Here is a 17,772-nt window from a genome sequence, read left to right as displayed (position 1 = left end):
GCGCTCTTATTTTTAGTTAGCTCATAGTTTTATACTTATAAATAATACTTTTATATAGTATAAATACTTATTTACCTGTATAAATAAAGAAATTATTTAAAAAGGAATGCTCTGAAATATAGCGCAAGAATAATGATTTTAGTTATACATATATATATATTTAATTTTTTAAGTCAGGTCAGACAGAAAATAAACAGAAGTTTTCACAGGACCTTCCCGCTAGAACTGGCTACTTTCTCGCTAAAAACTACAAGAAAACAAACTGGACCACTAATCGATGTCCGGACCAGCGCCGATAGCGATAAGCAAACAAAATGCAACCGTGCGCCAACACCAACACTAAAAAATTTTTATTGGCAGGAATAAAGTAAAAATAAAGCAGGATATTCGAGTGCGCCGACCGCAGCGCAGCGAACCAAGAGCCCCAACTGAATCGCGAGAGAGCACCGGACGAGGACGCGGATCCGCAGGCGGCGCGATGAGTGTCCTGGCGTATCCACGAACCAACGACGAGGAGGTTTTCCGTCACTGCACCAAGGACTGTGGCGTGGTGACGGCCACCGAGGACTTCCAGTACTTCGCCCTGCGATGCATCTTCTGCAGCGAGAAGTTCCTCTACTTCGACTCCTTCATCGGCCACATGCAGACGGTCCACCTGGACGACAAGTCCGTGGCGAATCCCGCCTTCGCCTCCCGTCACTCCTTCAGTCTCGGCGAACCCATGTCCCTGTCCGGTCGCAACGGCGACCTGACCAACTTCCACGAGATCGAAGACTTGACGGACGCGGACACGGCGCTGCTGGAGCCGCAGATGGTCATCAAGCAGGAGCTGCAAGAGCTGCCCTGCAGCGACGACGATGTGGTCGCCGACGAGGACGACGATGATGAGCACCGTCTGCGCGATTCCGATGGCGGCGAGGACGACGACGAGGCCATACTGCCCGAGAACGATGTACCGGTAGTCAGTTCCAAGCCGCGACCGCGCAAAAAGGTGACCAAGCAGCGCCAGAGGGACATCTCCAGCGAGGCACTCATCGCCGGCGACGGCGACTCCTCCATAGACGACTACGGCGATCCGGACAACAGCTACATGGACGACAATTCCGCGGAGTACATGGACTACGGCGGCTTCGATGGTGGCCACAGCGGCTTCGGGCCCGAGTCGGACTTTCTCAGCTACGACGAGATGGTGGAGGAGTCTCTGCTGGGAGTAAGCATCATTTTCACACCTCTTTTGTAGTTGTATCGGGACTTTAGAGTCGTATAAATTAAACTGTTTTAGATAAGCTTTACACTTTTTGGGGACTGCATAAAAGTTTACATAGATTCGATTTCACCCTTAAAACCGACTAATTTCCATATACCTATCCTGTAATGATTGTCTCGTTACTTTCCCACCCCTTAGCGCGACCGGGAGGTTACGATGCACATCAAGGACCGTAAGATGATCCAGTTCCTCATCCACTCGTATCAGCGCAACCCCTTTCTGTGGGACCACGGCAACGCGCAGTTCCGGGATCGCGTGAAACGCGCCCGCTTCCTCGACTGGATTGTGCTGGAGTTCAAGAGCCGCTTCAACATCTCGCTGGCCAAGGACGCCATCACCCGCAAGTGGGACAACCTGCGCACGGTGTACAAGCGGGAGTGCAATCGCATGGCGCTGGAGAAGACCAACATCAGTACGCTGTGGTACTTCAAGGAGCTGCACTTCCTCAACGAGGTGTACAGCTACAACGACAAGATGTCCGATGCGGTCGTAAAGGTTAGTGGTCCTCCCTTGAAATCGATTTTGGTTTGGCTGGGGGATGAATGACACGAATCAGAGTCAGCGGATTAATTAACATAAGCCTTCAGTGGGAAATTCGTAATGAGATGACGCGCCTTTATCGGTTGACTTGGAGCTTAGAGCTTTGGTTTCCCATTATTGCATTATTTATTACACTTTAAATAAATAATATTAATAGTTTCGCGGGTCCATCTTTATTATAGTTGAATACAATAATTTCAAATAAGTTGAGAACGTAACTTAACTTTATTATTAAAGTAAAATAAGTAGTACTTTATTGATTAGGTTTGTAAATACAAATCTTCAGTATGTTAGAATATTAAAAAATCGATCTTATTAGACTTTATTGCTTTGCATGTTTTAATATTTCTTAATAAATCTTAAGAAAACAAGTTATTTATAAAGTAAATATTAAATATATATTATCTAGATTTAAAGATAAACGCACACACTTCCTTACCTTTAAATCCATCCATTAAAACCTAATCAGAGTTTGTCAGTGCATGTGAAAAGCGCTTGGGAAAGGGACTGTCCAATGGCCAATCATTAACTCTTACCCTTCCGGCAGGAAACCTCCTATCGCCGCCGCTTCTCGGCCATTTGGAACGACACCTCCACGGCCAAGCTGCTGAGCATGGTGAAGCGGTACCAGTGCTTCTACAATCGCTTCGATCCCGACTACCGCAGCAAGGAGCGGCGCGGCGAGGGACTGCACCAGATGGCCATCGAGCTGCAGCAGCTGATCGACGTGACCACCATCCAGATCTCGAAGCGCATCTCCCAGCTGCGCTTCGACTACTCCAAGCAAAAGATGGAGCGCCTCAACAGCGAGCGCCTGGGCAAGAAGTTCATCGCCAACTACATCTACTACGATCAGATGCACTTCATGGACGACGACATACCGCCGTTCAAGTGCGCTCACTGTCCGGAGATCGTGCAAACGCTCAGGGAACTGGACCTCCACATGCTCACCCACCAGCCCACCTTGGGCGGCGGCTACTACTGCAACATCTGCAGCATTCAGTTCCACAACGCCGAGGAGTTCGACAGCCACAAGCAGCTGCACTTGGGCGGCCTGGCCGACCTGAAGTTCAACTGCGAGCTGTGCACGGCCAGCTTCCGGGAGAAGGCCAACTACGACGAGCACCTGCGGCGGCACAACGAGGAGCTGTTCCTGCCCTCGCTGGCGCTCAATCACAGCATCATGGAGGGCGGCGATGAGGAGATCGCAGCCGAGGGCGAGGAGTCCAGGGGCAGCGGCAGCCGACGAAAAAGGAAAGGTGGTGCGAAGGCCTCGCATTCACCCGAAGACATGGTCGACGACGAGGATCCGATGGGCGGAGGAGGAGCAGACGGTGGCAGCGTTGCCAAGCCCTATGGGTGCGAGGTGTGCCGCCGCAGCTTCGCCACGCCGGGCCACCTGAACGCCCACCGCATTGTCCACCAGGACGAGCGGGAGCGGTGCTACAAGTGCGACTATCCCCAGTGCAATAAATCGTTTGTGGCGCGCAACAGCCTGTTCGAGCACCTGAAGCAGCACTACAGCAACGAGGAGTTCAAGTGCGACATCTGCGGCAAGACGTTCAAGTCGACCAAGAATCTGCAGAACCACAAGCAGATCCACGACAAGGTCAAGCGCTACGTGTGCCAGATCTGCGGGTCGGCGTTCGCCCAGGCGGCCGGCCTCTATCTGCACAAGCGTCGCCACAATCGGCCCAACGGAGCCGTCGGCGCTGTGGGGCGATCGGGCCGCAGCACTCTGTGAGATAGGGAGTGGGAGAGGGACAAGGACAAGGACTGGCCCAGGGCCAAGAGCCGCGGTCGGGGGCGCGGACGCGGCCGTGGGCGTGGTCGCTATGTCAAATAGTTTTACGCGTAACTGAAACTGCAACTGTAACGTCTTTAAATTGCCAGCAACCCAGGCAGCTTAGTTAGCTTTTTAATCCTACTTTAAGACTCACTCGATGTTCAGCCCTGCTTGCAAATCGATTCGCTTGGAGCTCAGCCTCAAACAGTTTTCAACTCCACAATAGCAGAGATTTCGCTTCCAACAAGCCATTTCATCGCCCGCATATCAAAGTAAAAGCAGCTATTAAACCAAGACTGGGCCTAAGACCCACATTTACTTAGCATAGTTCCCTGCAATATCGTAGTTATAGACCTCTGACCCGAGTCCGAATCGATAACGCGAGCCAGGCGCTGTTGTATTATTTTGTTCAATACCTTAGTTCCAAGGTAACCCGTATTTAATTGTACTTTACACGCAGCCCACTTACCTGTAGTCGTACTTAAGAGCAAAAAGTATTTAACAACGCCCATTAATGCAACTTAGTTCTAAGCAGATGGCAAACACTTCCTTCCACTTCCCAATGATTCTTGGCTAAGTTCAGGCAGAGAAAGAGGCGGGAAGAGCCAGCAAGAAGGCGAGGAGTAGAGCGGTACTTACTAGAATAACACAAATACTTAACATTCAGTGCCAACTTCGAGTTCTGCTCCCCAAAACACTCAAAAAGAATTGCAATTCACCGTGTGAGAGTTGTAAACATTCCTTCCCTCCCCAGAAAAAGAGGATAAATCGATGTAGGCGAGTCGAAGCATTCCAGAACTAAGTAATTCATAAAGTATTCTATGTACTAACTATATATATTTATACGCAAAGCTAAAAGTGCAGACGAGCATTTGCCATTGGGCCGACAAAGCGAACGGACGGCGGAAAACCAAGCCACTTGAGCCGATGATTAACAGCAATAACACTAAGTTACTAAGCGAAGTCTTAACGAAACCCCTATGTTTAAGCCACTGAAAGCGAACTACTCACTCAAATATTATTCACTGTACAGTGGAATCACTGTCCGCGAACGACTGAATCTGTAATAGACCACGGGGCGAGCCGGTACTCGAAAGCCGCGCCGCCTCGTCCTGCAATCGCAACCGCAACCGTATTCGTATCCCCATCTTGTATATATGTAACTCGAGCAGGCCGCTTGACCATGAACAGCATACGCATGCCTATAGAAACGCAGCTCCATTTAAGCCCAAGTTCATCTAGCACAATTTCAGCAGCTACTCGTGCGAAATCAACCGAATTCAGGGGCCTCCAACAGGCCCATTGGTTTCCTCCGCCAGCTGGTCGAGCATTCAGACAATTGTGAAATAGTTAACAGAAACGAAACAGAAACGGATTGTGAGCCAGAAGGAGATTAATCACAAGAATCGTAACAAAAGTGCGCTTCCAGGAGAATCAGGCGGAAAAATTAAGAAAAACCACAAACTACAAAAAGCAAAGAGAAACTCATCCGATAAGAACGAAGATTAATACAAACTAGCATCATAGCGAGTATTTTAAAACGCAAGAAGCATGTAAATTAACTGAGAGACGGAAGGAAACAAATCACAATTTTATTTATCCTAGAAATATCAAATGAGATTTTAGTACGATACCATATATACACACGCATATTCGAAGTATTCTCGAATAAATAGGTTTAAATAATTTAAAGCAAAACAACCAGTCCACCGAGTTTTATTTACCGCCGAAAGCGATGTTTTTGAAGTCTTTCCGGAGGCGGTTCCACTTGAGTGTGCCTCCCAAGATAGCGACGATGACGTCTTAATCACTGGCATTATCTTTACAGTGCTGGTCGCACGTCTGGTGACCATATAGACGTCGGGCCAGACGCTACACCTCGGATCACCGGGCTTGTTTATACCACTTAAATAATATATTTTTAATTGTGTTGATGCCAAATTGTGCAGTGTCATGCTTAGTTGGGAATTCGAATGTTATGCCTACATGACACCGAAATAATCTGATTGTGTTTTTGAAGACTGAGATTTTCAAATACTTTTCAAAATTGACCCTAATGCTATGTTTTATCCGTGGAAATATTGAGAGTTATGAGCATTGCTATCAAGAGAGTTTTTAAAATTTGTATTTATTATTTTTTGTAATGTAACAGTTTTTAAATTACCTTTGTTGTCTACTTTTTATCCATTTGAAATTTAAAATAATTCTTATTACTTAAAAATTGTATATATTATTATGACCTTATAATTCTCAAGTCTTAGTTTTGCTGACTTAAATTTGTTTTGTATTTATGTATCCTCAAGCATTTTTAATATTTTAAAAAATGGTATACATTAGGTCTCAAATCTTTGAATCAATTACCATTTTTTAATTTTTTACCTATTAAAAAATTATAAGCATTGGTAATATTTTTAAAAAATTTAAATTGTATACCCATAGTATACCTATATTACCAGGTCTTATGATCTTGACAGTTTAAGAGTTTGTTGTTTTTTCTACATGAAAAAATGAAAAGTTAAGAGCAGTGTCGCAATTTAAAATATGTTTAAGAATGGTGTATAGGGTCCTAACATCATAATGTTCCTCAAAGCTAAGATCTGCGAATATTACAAGCAAAACTGATGTAGCTCTTGAGCCGGTGTGATAGGCCCTGGCACGTGCCATTAATCTAGAGTCTTCCAAGACTCGCTGTTGTTAGCCCACTCGGAGGCACATCTTTCTGGGTTAGTGTCATCGCCAGTGGCTGTTTTCGGCCTCTTAAGACGTAGAAGCGATCACTCGACAGGGGCGTGCTTCTAAGGGTAATACCCACAGGGTATATATAGCGCATATCACTGTCTAGCGCCACAGCCATGCCTCCCGGTAAATTTCACCATTGCGTCGGCCAGGCGGCTGCGTGCCAATCGTTGTTGCTCCGATAATTAGCACCCCGCCTGTGTTTTGATCGATCCCATCAATTAGCGACCGCCTCCAAGCCCCCCGGCTTCGGCCGCGTTCTAGGTCTCTCCAGATTCGTCGAATTTCGCCTGGACGGGATTTCTAGGGGGTAAACACATTTACCAGCGTCTAGTCTATGTGCGTATGCGAACACAGAAAGGAAACATAGGAAGATAGGCCCTCCATATGGTATTGTTGTCGTGTTTTAATAACAAAACCTGTTCTCGAGGTTTTTCTTTCTAAATTTAATTATATATATCACCACATTGCTCATCATAGCTTCGCAGTTTGCTTTCTGTGTACGCCGATTAGATAGCCCGCAGATAAAAAGAGATTTATATATACATTTATGATTTAACTTTCGAACTGGGCGTTCTTTTAATCACTTTTTAGGCATTACTCACGGCCCGAAACAATCAACAATTACAGTACAATAATTATATACAGCCGGCCGACCCGGAGCAGAATGAGGGGTTCCGGGATTCCGGTTTGTGGGACTGGGTGCATTTGCCTGGGGTGCTTGGGTTCAGTGTGCCCCGTGCCGAGTGTGTCCACCGCGGACACGATTCGCGCAGGCTGGCGCGGCGCACCAGCCGGTTCTCCTGGCCTTCACCGTTGCCTAGACCTGACTAGAGTTCCTAGATGAGCTCGCCGTGCTCGTTCACCTTGATCACCCGGACGCGGGCATGGCGCTCGGCCAGCACCTGGTCGATGTTCTTGCTCGTGCTGATGCCCGAGCTGATGCTGCTGTCGCCATCGCGGCCGGTGAAGAGTCCCAGGTTGTCCTTGATGAGGTGGTCGACGGCACAGCCGTCGCACTGCAGGATCACCACGCCGCTGTAGTAGGCCTCCTCGCTGATGGTCTTCGTGTTGCGGGTGTTGCACAGCTTGCAGCGGTACACCAGCTCCATGCGGCGTTGCATGCGGCCGAAACGCTTCAGCGTCGTCGGCGACAGGGAGCCGCTCGTCTGATTCCCGGACGCAGTGCGTCCCAGGTCGAAGGTCTTGGCCGTGAACTGGCAGGCATCGAGGATGGAGCGCGGTATGGAGAGCGGAGCCGGACGGTTGGCCTTCAGCGGCTGCTCGGGATCGGCGGTCAGCGGCACGGCGTCCACGGCCTGCTGCTGCTGGGTGGCGTTAAGGATCGCGTTCTGTCCATTCTGGCGCAAATAGTTGAGGGTTCGCGATGTGAAGATGTTGCGCAATGCGTTCATTTTACGTGGCTATCAGTCGTGTGGCACACCGGCGTTGCCTGCTTGCGTTTCTCTCTTTTCGCCCGCTGCAGTGCGTCCTGGATTCTGGCGCCGCACGTGCTGGATGTTGGGTAGTTACTGCGTTTGTTTTCCACCCGATTGGCAAGAAATGGGTCGAATGGGGGCAAGGCGAACAGCTGCTGGCTATCGTTATCGAAGCAGTGCTGGCGTCGACTGGAAAAGCTAGCCTTTTCCGCTAAAAGCTTGATAATCAGCTTTCTTGCTGCCAAACCAGCTATTTTTTAAATTTTATTAAAAGCTGATGTAAAATTGATGTAGCCCCTTATGAAAAGTGCGAAAATTGGTCTAAAAGTATGGCCAGCTTTGGTTGCAAGCTGTACAGGGCAGTCGTACGTTTAGCCGTTCGCATCGATTGGCTTAGCCACAACTGAAAAAAACTCAAAAATAAAGTTTACTTTTGACCTAAACCTTATACATAAACCTGAAGACTCATTGTTTTGGCTAAAATAAAATGATAAATAAGATCAGAAATAGTTTCCCTTGCCTTTAAAAACTACATATTTTTTATTTTTGACTTTACTTGGAAAAAATCTATGAAAACCGGTCCTTAAAGTGATGGTCATTAAAAACTTGCTTTGTTTTGGCAAAACTAGGATTGAAAAATCACAAAAATAAAGTGTTTTTTGAGCAAATTCGGAATCCGAAAATAAATGATGTAACCCCTCATAAATAATGTGAAATTTGGTAAAAACAAAGGAGGTTTTTCCTGGAAATAATATTTTCTGATGATTTGGCAACGCCGGCCAACACACGCGCCTTTACTTCCGCCGATTGGCAAAATCAAATCCCTTTTCTTCCGGGATTTCCCGAGCCCAGCACCATGTTCCCGCAGCGCCTCTCGGAGCTCTTCCGCGCTCCGGAGACCTACAAACCGCCGCCGGACCGGGAGCTGTCCGGCAACGTGGAGTACCCGAATCTCAACGTGAAGGATCTGAACGCGCGCCCCGAGAACCTAGCGCCGCGGCTCCACGACTGCTGGGACAGCATAGCCGTCAGCGAGCACAACCACTTCGCACTGGCCACCAACCGGCGCGAGGGAGGCCAGTGGTGGGGCATGTTCTTTGGCTGCGGACGCAGTCAGCTGAACCACTTGGCCGTGGACAATGCCGACTTCAGGCTGCAGGCCGAGCACACGGTGAACATTGTGCGCTACGCGGAGCGCAATGTGCTCCTGGTGGCCCTCGGCGACACGCGCCTCCAGGTGTGGTCCACCTACGCCAAGGTGCGGTCTCCACAGACGCCCTACTGCCTCTTCCTGCTGGGCGAGTCGCCCGCCCATCCCACGCCCATTAGCCAGCTGAGTGTCTGCAGGGCGGACCGGCAGAGAGCCGTCTCGGGCTCACCGGATGGCACCCTGAATGTCTGGGATTATTCGGGCGCCGATCTGGTGAGCTCCTATCATACGCGCTGTGCGCACACCGATAAGATGACCGCCCTGGCCACGCCCTCGGCTTCCCACGACCAGTTTGTGACCTGTGATCGCGGCGGTTGCGCCCGCCTCTGGGATGTCCGCGCTGCGGCTCCGTCTTCCACGTGCCTCTACGCAGACTCCTCCCGCCTGCTGAGCTTCACCAGCGCCGCCTGGGCCTCTCCGACCGAGCTGCAGGGCGACAACTACGTTTACATCGGGGACTACGACGGCATGGTGCACACTCTGGACATCCGAGTACCAAGGAAACTGGCGGAGTCCCGGGAGTACTTCGACCAGGGCCATGTCTCGCAACTGCTTATCAATGGGCCCCTTCTGGCGGCCATGAGCAATTCGCCCGCCTCCGTGAAAGTTGCCGATGTGCAGGCGGACCAGGAGTTCATCTACTCGCACCGGGACACCCACACCCGCCTCACGGATGCCGTTTGGACCGGCGACAGCACCCTCATCACCATCGGATATGGCCGCAAGATGGTGTCCCACGCGATTAAGTGAATTCGCCGGAGATCCTGCGATGTGGTTTAGTTTTCTTGCATTTACTTAATTATAGTGATAATGACTAAAAATAAATGTACAAACGTAGTCAAATAAGAAAATTAAAGTGGTGGGGGTCCTTAGCGTAGTTTAAAAACTGATGGAAGCTGTCGGTCCTTAAAAGGAGTATTTTGGACCTATATCTGAGACCCAAAAAAACCTGATGGTACCCCCTTGAAAAAAATGCAAACATTTTTCAAAACGATCGTTAGCAAATGTTGCTTATAAAATCACTAAAAAAATGAGATTTCCAGAGAAAAAATCGGTATACAGAGTCCTTATGTACCCCTTCATAAAAGATTCAAAACTCAAAAATTCAATTTACCAAAATACGACTGAAAAATCAGTAAAAAAAATGAGTTTTTCAGAGAAAAAATCGGAATACTGAGTGCTTATGTACCCCTTAAAAATAAAAAATTCAAAATTCAAAAATTAAATTTACCAAAATACGACTGAAAACCAGAAGAAAATGAGTATTTTTGACCAAAATCTGAATCCCAAATTCAGATTACCCCCTTATAATAATCTGAAAAAATTAAATTCTTCTTGAAAATGATGGGAATCGATTGCAAATGTAGCAAACTAACTAAAACAGTCGCTCTTTTAGCCGTACGCCTTGAATTGGCTTCACTTCTTTAAAAAAGCGAGAAAAAATTAAATATCAGTACGAAACTAGCTTTTAGAGAATTTAATTTCCGGCTATAGCTGACGCCTCGACTCAAAGCTCCTCACTGATGCGCCTATCGAAACCGATAATCACAACAAGGGACTATCGAAGGCTGGGAAAATAACCGGCTAGCAGCTATATTATATAGTCACCTTATAAGATTCGTTACCAAACGATCTATTAGAAATGGCCAACTAGGTGCTGCTGGAGGATAAGTCACGTTAAGGAACGAGCCATGAACTTTGCACGCCTGGGATTCGAGCAGGTGGTGCTGCGCGGACTCCGAGCTCCGCGCCAGCAGCTCCGGACGCAATGGACGATGGTGAGCGGGCGCCGGTGGCTGGCCAGTGAAGCCACCTCGCCGGCGGCGGCCTCACCCACCGCCTCGCCCGCAGAGCCTGCGCCCAAAAAACAGCCGCAGCCACAGGTGAAACCGCGGCCGCTGGCCGAGGAGCGCCTGGAGTCCATCCTTTCGCCCATTCGCACCAGGATCATCCGGAAGAAGCGCCTGGCCATCGACGAGCTGTCCGCCCTGGGCTTCCTCAACACCCGTGGCTATACGACCGCCGAGGAGTACAACCTGGAGGATCTGCAAATAGCGCTCCGGCAACAGAATCTGTACGAAACTAAGCGTTTCTTCTCCACCGACAACCTGGATGTGGAGCAGAATGTGCTATTCGTGGCGGCGAAGTATCCGACGGGCCAGCAGCCACGCGAGATTTTCTTCTTCCGCGAGGGCTCCGTGGTCTTCTGGAACTGCAGCGACATCGAGACGAACAATGTGCTTAGCTTCCTGCGCTCCTTCGAACGGGAATCGTATGTGAGTGCCCTGGTGCACGGGGAGAGCGAGGTGATGCCCTACACCTACATCCCGTCCACGGCGGTGGATGTGGAGGGCGACCTGGTGGCGGAGAGCAGCGACTTCAATGTCACCTCGCGGGCCTTCTTCCAGAATGGCAAGTTTTTCGTCACCGCCGATACGGATAGCTTCCTGTACAAGTACACCTTCTCGAATGCTATGGCCCAGTCCATTAAGCTGGGCATTTGGGAGGCCACCCTGGATCGCTATATAGACTCCATCGAGCATCTCACCGAGGATCTGAAGCGGGGTCGCCGCCTGAGGATCTCGCGGGCGGCCATGCTGCGAAAAACCGGCGAGCTCTTTGCCCTGCGCCATGTGATCAACCTGTCGTCGGACCTGCTGGATGCCCCCGATTTCTACTGGGACCGCGAGGAGCTGGAGGCGCTGTACCTGCAGGTGTGCTCCTACTTCAGCATCACGCGGCGCACCAAGGTGATGAACGAGAAGATCAACCACTGCGTGGAGCTGGCCGAGCTGGTTTCGCACAACCTGAACGACGCCCACCACATCCGGCTGGAGTGGATGATCATCATCCTAATCATGGTCGAGGTGGGCTTTGAGGTGCTGCACTTCGTCAGCGATCACAGTGATCCGCACACGCTCTCGGTCCTGCCACTGGCGGCTCCAGCCGCCGCCTCAATTCCCAAATAGCACATGCATAGGCTTAGTCAAGAGTTTTTGTATTATATTCGTATTTGGCCAAAATATAGCGTTGTTAGCGTTTGATACCAGACAATTGGCTCAAACGATTTTAAATGATTGTTATTGCATTGGAAAGTCCCACGAATAGTCAATTATATTTATAATTTAAGCAAATAAATACAAATATTTTTCAAGCCATTCAATTTCAAAAACTAGCCGTTAAAAATACCAAACTTTCAAAACTACCGCCAAAAGCGATAGCTTCGCTAAAAAGCCAGACCGCCAGCACTGCTGAAGAATGGACTGCAATCGCCAGCACTAAAGCGAAACGACCCGAATTTGTTGTCATTCTGGAAAATGCTATAAAACCGGACTGAGAATCAGACGAACCGCGGATTAGGATGTCCAACGCAGTGGTGGTGCTGGACAACGGCGCGTACACGGCCAAGGTGGGCCTGGCCAGCCAGGACGAACCGCAGGTGGTGCCCAACTGCATCATGAAGGCGAAGAGCGAGCGGCGCCGCGCCTTCGTGGGCAACCAGATCGACGAGTGCCGCGACACCTCGGCGCTGTACTACATCCTGGCCTTCCAGCGCGGCTACCTGCTGAACTGGGACACCCAGAAGACGGTGTGGGACTACATCTTCAGCAAGGACGGCATCGGCTGCACGCTGGAGAACCGCAACATCGTCATCACCGAGCCGCAGATGAACTTCCAGAGCGTCCAGGAGGCCATGATGGAGATGCTGTTCGAGGAGTACCGGACGGCCGGCGTGTACAAGACCACGGCCGCCGATCTGGCCGCCTTCAACTATGTGGCCGACAGCGAGGAGCGCACCACAATGCAGTCGCTCAACTGCATCATCATCGACGTCGGCTACAGCTTCACACACATCGTTCCCTTTGTCCTGGGACGGCGCGTCCTCGAGGGCATCCGCCGCATCGACATGGGCGGCAAGGCGCTGACCAATCACCTCAAGGAGCTGATCTCGTACCGCCACCTGAACGTGATGGACGAGAGCCATGTGGTGAACCAGATCAAGGAGGATGTGTGCTTCGTGGCGGAGGACTTCAAGCAGGCCATGCGTGTGCACCAGTCGGAGGAGAAGCGCAGGGAACTCTCGCTGGACTACGTCCTGCCGGACTTCACCACCGTGAAGCGCGGCTATGTCCGCATTCCGGGCAAGCCGCGCGAGGACGAGGCGCAGCAGCAGTCGGTGCCGCTGTGCAACGAGCGCTTCACCGTGCCCGAGCTGCTCTTCAATCCCTCGGACATTGGGGTGCCGCAGGTGGGCATCCCCGAGGCGGTGGCCGATTGCCTGAAGGCCTGCCCCTGGGAGGCGCATCGCGAGCTGCTGCTCAACATCCTCATCGTGGGCGGCAGCGCCCAGTTTCCCGGCTTCCTGCCGCGCCTCAAGCAAGATCTGCGCGCCCTGGTGCCCGACGACCTGGAGGTGTCGCTCATCTGCCCCGAGGACCCGGTGCGCTACGCCTGGTACGGCGGCAAGGAGGTGGCCACCAGCCCGAACTTCGATGAGTTCGTCTACACGCGCGACGACTACGAGGAGTACGGCTTCCAGGGCATCAACCAGCGATAGACTTAGGCTATTTTTCATACACAATACACGATCTTTTGTAGAACATTCCTGGTCTATATATTGAACTAGGGCTAAGACGACAAACTGCCAGCCGGCGGCCAGGAAGCGGGTGGGTCACTTACCTAGCGCTACAACTAAAATTTAACTATAGAACACAACTTAACATTTAGAATTCGTTTTGCGAAGTAAAATTTACAAAGGATGCGGTGCTGTTGCCCACGCACAAGAAATGAGATACTAGGTCAGGCCGCGTACTGCATTTAACTTGGTTAATTTAGGTCTGCGAGGCGGGTGCCGGCGGATCTCCTCCGGATCTCCATCGGTTTACATGCTGAACGATTCGCCGCAGCCGCAGGTGCCCTTGATGTTCGGGTTGTTGAACACGAACTCGCTGGACAGCTTCGATTCCACAAAGTCCATCTCGGTGCCTGGGGGAGGGATTTCCATGTTAGTTTGTCTTACGGAGTGGTTTGTTTTTTATGACAGGCACTTACCCAGCAGCGATAGCTGCGCCTTCTTGTCGATGAACACCTTGACGCCATCCTGGACCACCTCCTCATCCAACTTGTCTGCTGGCAAATATGAGCAAGGAAAGGCCAGCATTAGTTATCCACTGGCTGACTCCAAGAGCACTGTGGCTTACCTTTTTGACTGGCATAGTCCAGTGTGTAGGAGAGGCCATTGCATCCTCGCTGCCGCACACCCACCTTCAAGCCAACCTGGGGGAGGAACCACATGGGATTGTTAGCTCATCTTCCATTCGAAAAAGCTATCTTTGATTAAGGTGATGGGTCTAAAAGCTTTCTAAAGGCGATGGTACTCTTAAGTACATTTAAGCACCAGTCTAATTGCAAGTATTCGAGCCATAAAATAGGTAAATCTTGAAGAATATTATACAAATGCTGAAGAACAAGAAGAGTTATTATATATTATACAGGTCATAATGTTACTCTTGTGTGAGGAATACCAGAACTTGAGGAATCTTAGTAGATTAACGGACAAAGACCTATAAAGATCTATGTAAATACTTAGCTGAGAACCGAAATACAACGTTTGTATACTTTGCTACTAGAACTGCGTTTCATATGCGCATTAGGAAAGGTAAGTGACCCCAAGGCTATAAAATATATAGTATTTGAAGTATGTAGGATGCCCATAATGACGACGAGGGTATACAATATATAGTATTATGAGACTAAATACAATGGTTCGTCAAGATCCTAGGGAGCCATAGTGCAGAGGACCTTTTTGGGTCCATCAAAAGATGTCCTGAGACCTTTTCGGGTGAATCTAGGCACTTTTGGATGAGATTATACCCTGTATAGTGAGACCTTAAAGAGCTGCCATAGTGTGCTGTGGTCTTGAGACAAGAGGCCTTCCCATCGATTGGAGACACTCACCATATCCGGCTTGTCCTGCAGCAGGGTCTTGATACGCAGCACCGCCGCCGGAGTCTGGAAAGGATCGGAAAGGTGGGATCAGAACCATTGCCAGGAGACTGTTACTTCATCAGCCCAGCTGCAAGCGACGATTTCACCAGATTGCTGCCTCGCTTACCAGCGTCAGGGCGGCCCGCGTCGGGATCAGCTTGCGACCTTTGACCGCCCGCACCGTCGCCGTTGCCACCACACGTGTTGCCATCGCTTCCTGTGCTTTATATAATTTGTTGTCCCCCAACAATTTCCAGAAAAAATTCGAAAATACAATAGTTCTGCTACCAGACGGTGATGACACTATTGTCAATAGTATCACGTGAGGCGACATCAGCTGGAGCTATCGATAGGCAGGAGTCACGGGTTGGGGCGGAAACCGTGACAAAATCAATTAAAGCACCTACTGAATACCGAACTTAACATTAATATTAGTTAATATATCAATAAATAGTTAATTAATTATTACATTTGTATGCAAATAAATTGTGAATTCCAGTTTTTTATTTTACAAAACTCCCCTTGTAACAGTTACTCGTTCACAGCTGCCACTCACGTTTGACTTTGCAAAGGGCCAAGGCCAAAAGTGCCATCCCTAGGCCCAACTGCATTTCACACTTCTGATCGGAATTAAGTAATATCAACAAATTCGCAAAATGAGCGCCCTACGACAGGCTTTCAGGATCAGCGCAGGCGTGGCGAGGCGCACACTATACACATCTAGCCGAAAAACACAAATCGATGCTTTCAAACATCCCATTATCCAGTTGCAACTGCATCAACTTGCAACCAAAACACAAACAGCTGTTTGGGGAAACAACAACAACTACACGTGCATTTGCCGCAGGCTGCACTGCACCAAACCGGTGGTAAGTTTGGCAATTTACTGTAAAATTCCCAAGAAACGCAAAAATATTTAGTAATTCATCTTAGGTTACTCACAATTCAAAAAGTACAAGATTTTTAGACTTAACAAAATGTATTATTTTTATATTAATTTTTATAAATAAATACTTTACTAAAATGTTACCTCAAATTAAAACAACTTACTTTTAAAACTATTGTCTAATGCACATGGTAAAACAATTTATTTTTTTGATTTTTTAGGTAACAATATATTTGTGAACAAGTTATTATCAATAATATAAACAGAATAATCTTTCTTTTGATATTACATTACTTGGAGGCCTTAAACTTAACATTATCATCACTATTCAAGGTAGAAATATAGAGGTCATCTACAAGTACGGTACAAATACCAACGATTATCAACAAAAGTGTAACCTAAATTTCTCTTGGATCAATTATCTCTGCCTCCAGGAAGATGCGGACAAGACGGTGGCCACCAGCAGCGTTCCCCTGGCCAAGCTGGAGTCCAAGATGCAGCTGATCTACACCTGCAAGGTGTGCCAGACGCGGAACATGAAGACTATTTCGAAGGTGGCCTACCAGCGCGGCGTCGTCATCGTGACCTGCGAGGGCTGCTCCAACCACCACCTAATCGCCGACAATCTCAACTGGTTCACGGACCTGGAGGGCAAGCGCAACATCGAGGAGATCCTGGCGGAGAAGGGCGAGAAGGTGGTCCGCCTGACCGATGGCAACTGCGAGTTTCTGCCCAAGAACGATTAAAGTGGCGTGATTTTAACTGAACACGAAGGCCACTTTATTGAGCAGCTCCAGGAGCTGGGCAAAGGACTGGGCGGACAGGAGGTTGCGTAGCTGCTGGGCGAACTGGCGGCGACTTGGGCAATCGGGGTCCAGCATCAGGTGGGTCACATAGGTGACCTCGTTGAGAGGAAGTTGCGCGCCAGTCATGGCAGGCGCCTCGGCGGTCAATTGCATATCGTCCAGGTCCAAGTAGGGCAGGTGGCGGCTCCAATGACTGATGAGGTAGGCAATCAGGCTGCTTGCCAGACGCACATGCTCCAGGCCAGCCCAGAACCTCAGCTTGTTGGCGGGCTGCAGTACGAACAGGTATATGTTGTGCAGGAACCCGGAGCAGGCGGGTGATCCGCCCTCCGTCACAGTATCGCAGATCATGTGGCGTATCAGGTGGCACTCGGAGTGGATCTCGCTGTCCCGCGACTCCTGGAACAGGTGCAGCCACACCTGAAAGCCCACCAGCTCCATGGAGCGCCGCAGAGCGGTCTCCATGTCCCGCAGGCTGGACAAGCGACCAATCCGTCTCACCAGGCGACGCATCTGCTGCAGATCCGGGTTGATGAAGTCGCTGCAGGAGAGTGCCTCCGATTGCCGGATCTCCGACCAGTCCAGGTCACGGATCACACTCCAGGCGGGCTGGATCTCGGAGAATGTGCGGTGCATTAGATACAGCAGTGGCGCATGCACTTCCCCACGCTTTGTGTTCACAATGGCGGTGCACAGCTCACGGATGCACTGCCTCCGAGCCTCCAGGCCGGAGCAGCCAGCGAAGAAGCCACTAGCATCGCATCGGTCGGCCAGCGATTCTCCAAAGCGATCGTAGCACTCGAACAGGTACAGGTGGGCCTTCAGCAGGGATTCCACCAGGGACTGGCTGAGCTGCAGGTGGCGGTGCTCGCTGTGCATCTCCTCCTGGCAGCCGCGCAGCCAGGCGAGCAGCTTGAGGCACAGCGGCGCCACATCCTCCAGGCCAGTCTCCTTGGCCAAAACCAACTCCTTCCTGATAAACAAATCCATACGCACTACAGCTGTCCGAACGTCGATGACATTGATCGGTTCGCACGCCAGGGGTATCGATATAAAGTCGATCGGGCCTGCAGGTAACCGCTAGGTCATCGATAGCCCGCCCTGGTATCGAACT

The 17,772-nt window shown here is 49.8% G+C and overlaps 8 protein-coding genes across 9 annotated transcripts; 5 read left to right on the top strand and 3 right to left on the bottom strand.

Annotated features, from left to right (window-relative positions):
* Nucleotides 1-304: 304 nt before the first annotated feature.
* Nucleotides 305-5,294, top strand: LOC108033153 (putative zinc finger protein 840). The gene is made up of 3 exons (XM_017107379.3): nucleotides 305-1,210; nucleotides 1,406-1,762; nucleotides 2,355-5,294. Exons 1-3 carry the CDS (start codon nucleotides 479-481, stop codon nucleotides 3,549-3,551), a joined length of 2,286 nt encoding a protein of 761 aa, XP_016962868.1. The 5' UTR covers nucleotides 305-478; the 3' UTR covers nucleotides 3,552-5,294.
* Nucleotides 5,295-6,872: 1,578 nt separating this feature from the next.
* Nucleotides 6,873-7,925, bottom strand: LOC108033224 (DNL-type zinc finger protein). The gene has a single exon (XM_017107488.3). The coding sequence runs from the start codon at nucleotides 7,742-7,744 to the stop codon at nucleotides 7,169-7,171; it is 576 nt and encodes a 191-aa protein (XP_016962977.1). The 5' UTR covers nucleotides 7,745-7,925; the 3' UTR covers nucleotides 6,873-7,168.
* A 538-nt stretch (nucleotides 7,926-8,463) lies between these two features.
* On the top strand, nucleotides 8,464-9,815 carry LOC108033011 (protein valois-like). The gene has a single exon (XM_017107138.3). The coding sequence runs from the start codon at nucleotides 8,625-8,627 to the stop codon at nucleotides 9,726-9,728; it is 1,104 nt and encodes a 367-aa protein (XP_016962627.1). The 5' UTR covers nucleotides 8,464-8,624; the 3' UTR covers nucleotides 9,729-9,815.
* A 713-nt stretch (nucleotides 9,816-10,528) lies between these two features.
* On the top strand, nucleotides 10,529-12,052 carry LOC108033228 (required for meiotic nuclear division protein 1 homolog). The gene has a single exon (XM_017107495.3). It carries the CDS (start codon nucleotides 10,670-10,672, stop codon nucleotides 11,945-11,947), a length of 1,278 nt encoding a protein of 425 aa, XP_016962984.1. The 5' UTR covers nucleotides 10,529-10,669; the 3' UTR covers nucleotides 11,948-12,052.
* A 195-nt stretch (nucleotides 12,053-12,247) lies between these two features.
* On the top strand, nucleotides 12,248-13,581 carry LOC108033204 (actin-related protein 6). The gene has a single exon (XM_017107451.3). It carries the CDS (start codon nucleotides 12,340-12,342, stop codon nucleotides 13,534-13,536), a length of 1,197 nt encoding a protein of 398 aa, XP_016962940.1. The 5' UTR covers nucleotides 12,248-12,339; the 3' UTR covers nucleotides 13,537-13,581.
* Nucleotides 13,582-13,695: 114 nt separating this feature from the next.
* LOC108033205 (iron-sulfur cluster assembly 1 homolog, mitochondrial) lies at nucleotides 13,696-15,281 on the bottom strand. Of its 2 annotated transcripts, none has more exons than XM_017107452.3 (5): nucleotides 15,094-15,281; nucleotides 14,937-14,990; nucleotides 14,180-14,255; nucleotides 14,031-14,108; nucleotides 13,696-13,964 (listed from the first exon to the last, which is right to left on the bottom strand). In XM_017107452.3, the coding sequence occupies exons 1-5, from the start codon at nucleotides 15,175-15,177 to the stop codon at nucleotides 13,861-13,863; spliced, it is 396 nt and encodes a 131-aa protein (XP_016962941.1). In that variant the 5' UTR covers nucleotides 15,178-15,281; the 3' UTR covers nucleotides 13,696-13,860. The 2 variants fall into 2 exon arrangements, with proteins under 2 accessions (XP_016962941.1, XP_016962942.1); XM_017107453.3 differs by having other exon boundaries at nucleotides 14,031-14,105; nucleotides 15,094-15,280.
* A 251-nt stretch (nucleotides 15,282-15,532) lies between these two features.
* LOC108033226 (DNL-type zinc finger protein) lies at nucleotides 15,533-16,619 on the top strand. The gene is made up of 2 exons (XM_017107490.3): nucleotides 15,533-15,835; nucleotides 16,287-16,619. Exons 1-2 carry the CDS (start codon nucleotides 15,623-15,625, stop codon nucleotides 16,596-16,598), a joined length of 525 nt encoding a protein of 174 aa, XP_016962979.1. The 5' UTR covers nucleotides 15,533-15,622; the 3' UTR covers nucleotides 16,599-16,619.
* Nucleotides 16,017-17,659, bottom strand: LOC108033225 (uncharacterized). Its single transcript, XM_017107489.3, has one exon. It carries the CDS (start codon nucleotides 17,646-17,648, stop codon nucleotides 16,611-16,613), a length of 1,038 nt encoding a protein of 345 aa, XP_016962978.1. The 5' UTR covers nucleotides 17,649-17,659; the 3' UTR covers nucleotides 16,017-16,610.
* Nucleotides 17,660-17,772: the final 113 nt, after the last annotated feature.

Source organism: Drosophila biarmipes, chromosome X, assembly GCF_025231255.1.
Source record: "Drosophila biarmipes strain raj3 chromosome X, RU_DBia_V1.1, whole genome shotgun sequence".
NCBI lineage: Eukaryota > Metazoa > Arthropoda > Insecta > Diptera > Drosophilidae > Drosophila > Drosophila biarmipes.
This window is presented reverse-complemented; position numbering and strand designations above follow the sequence as displayed.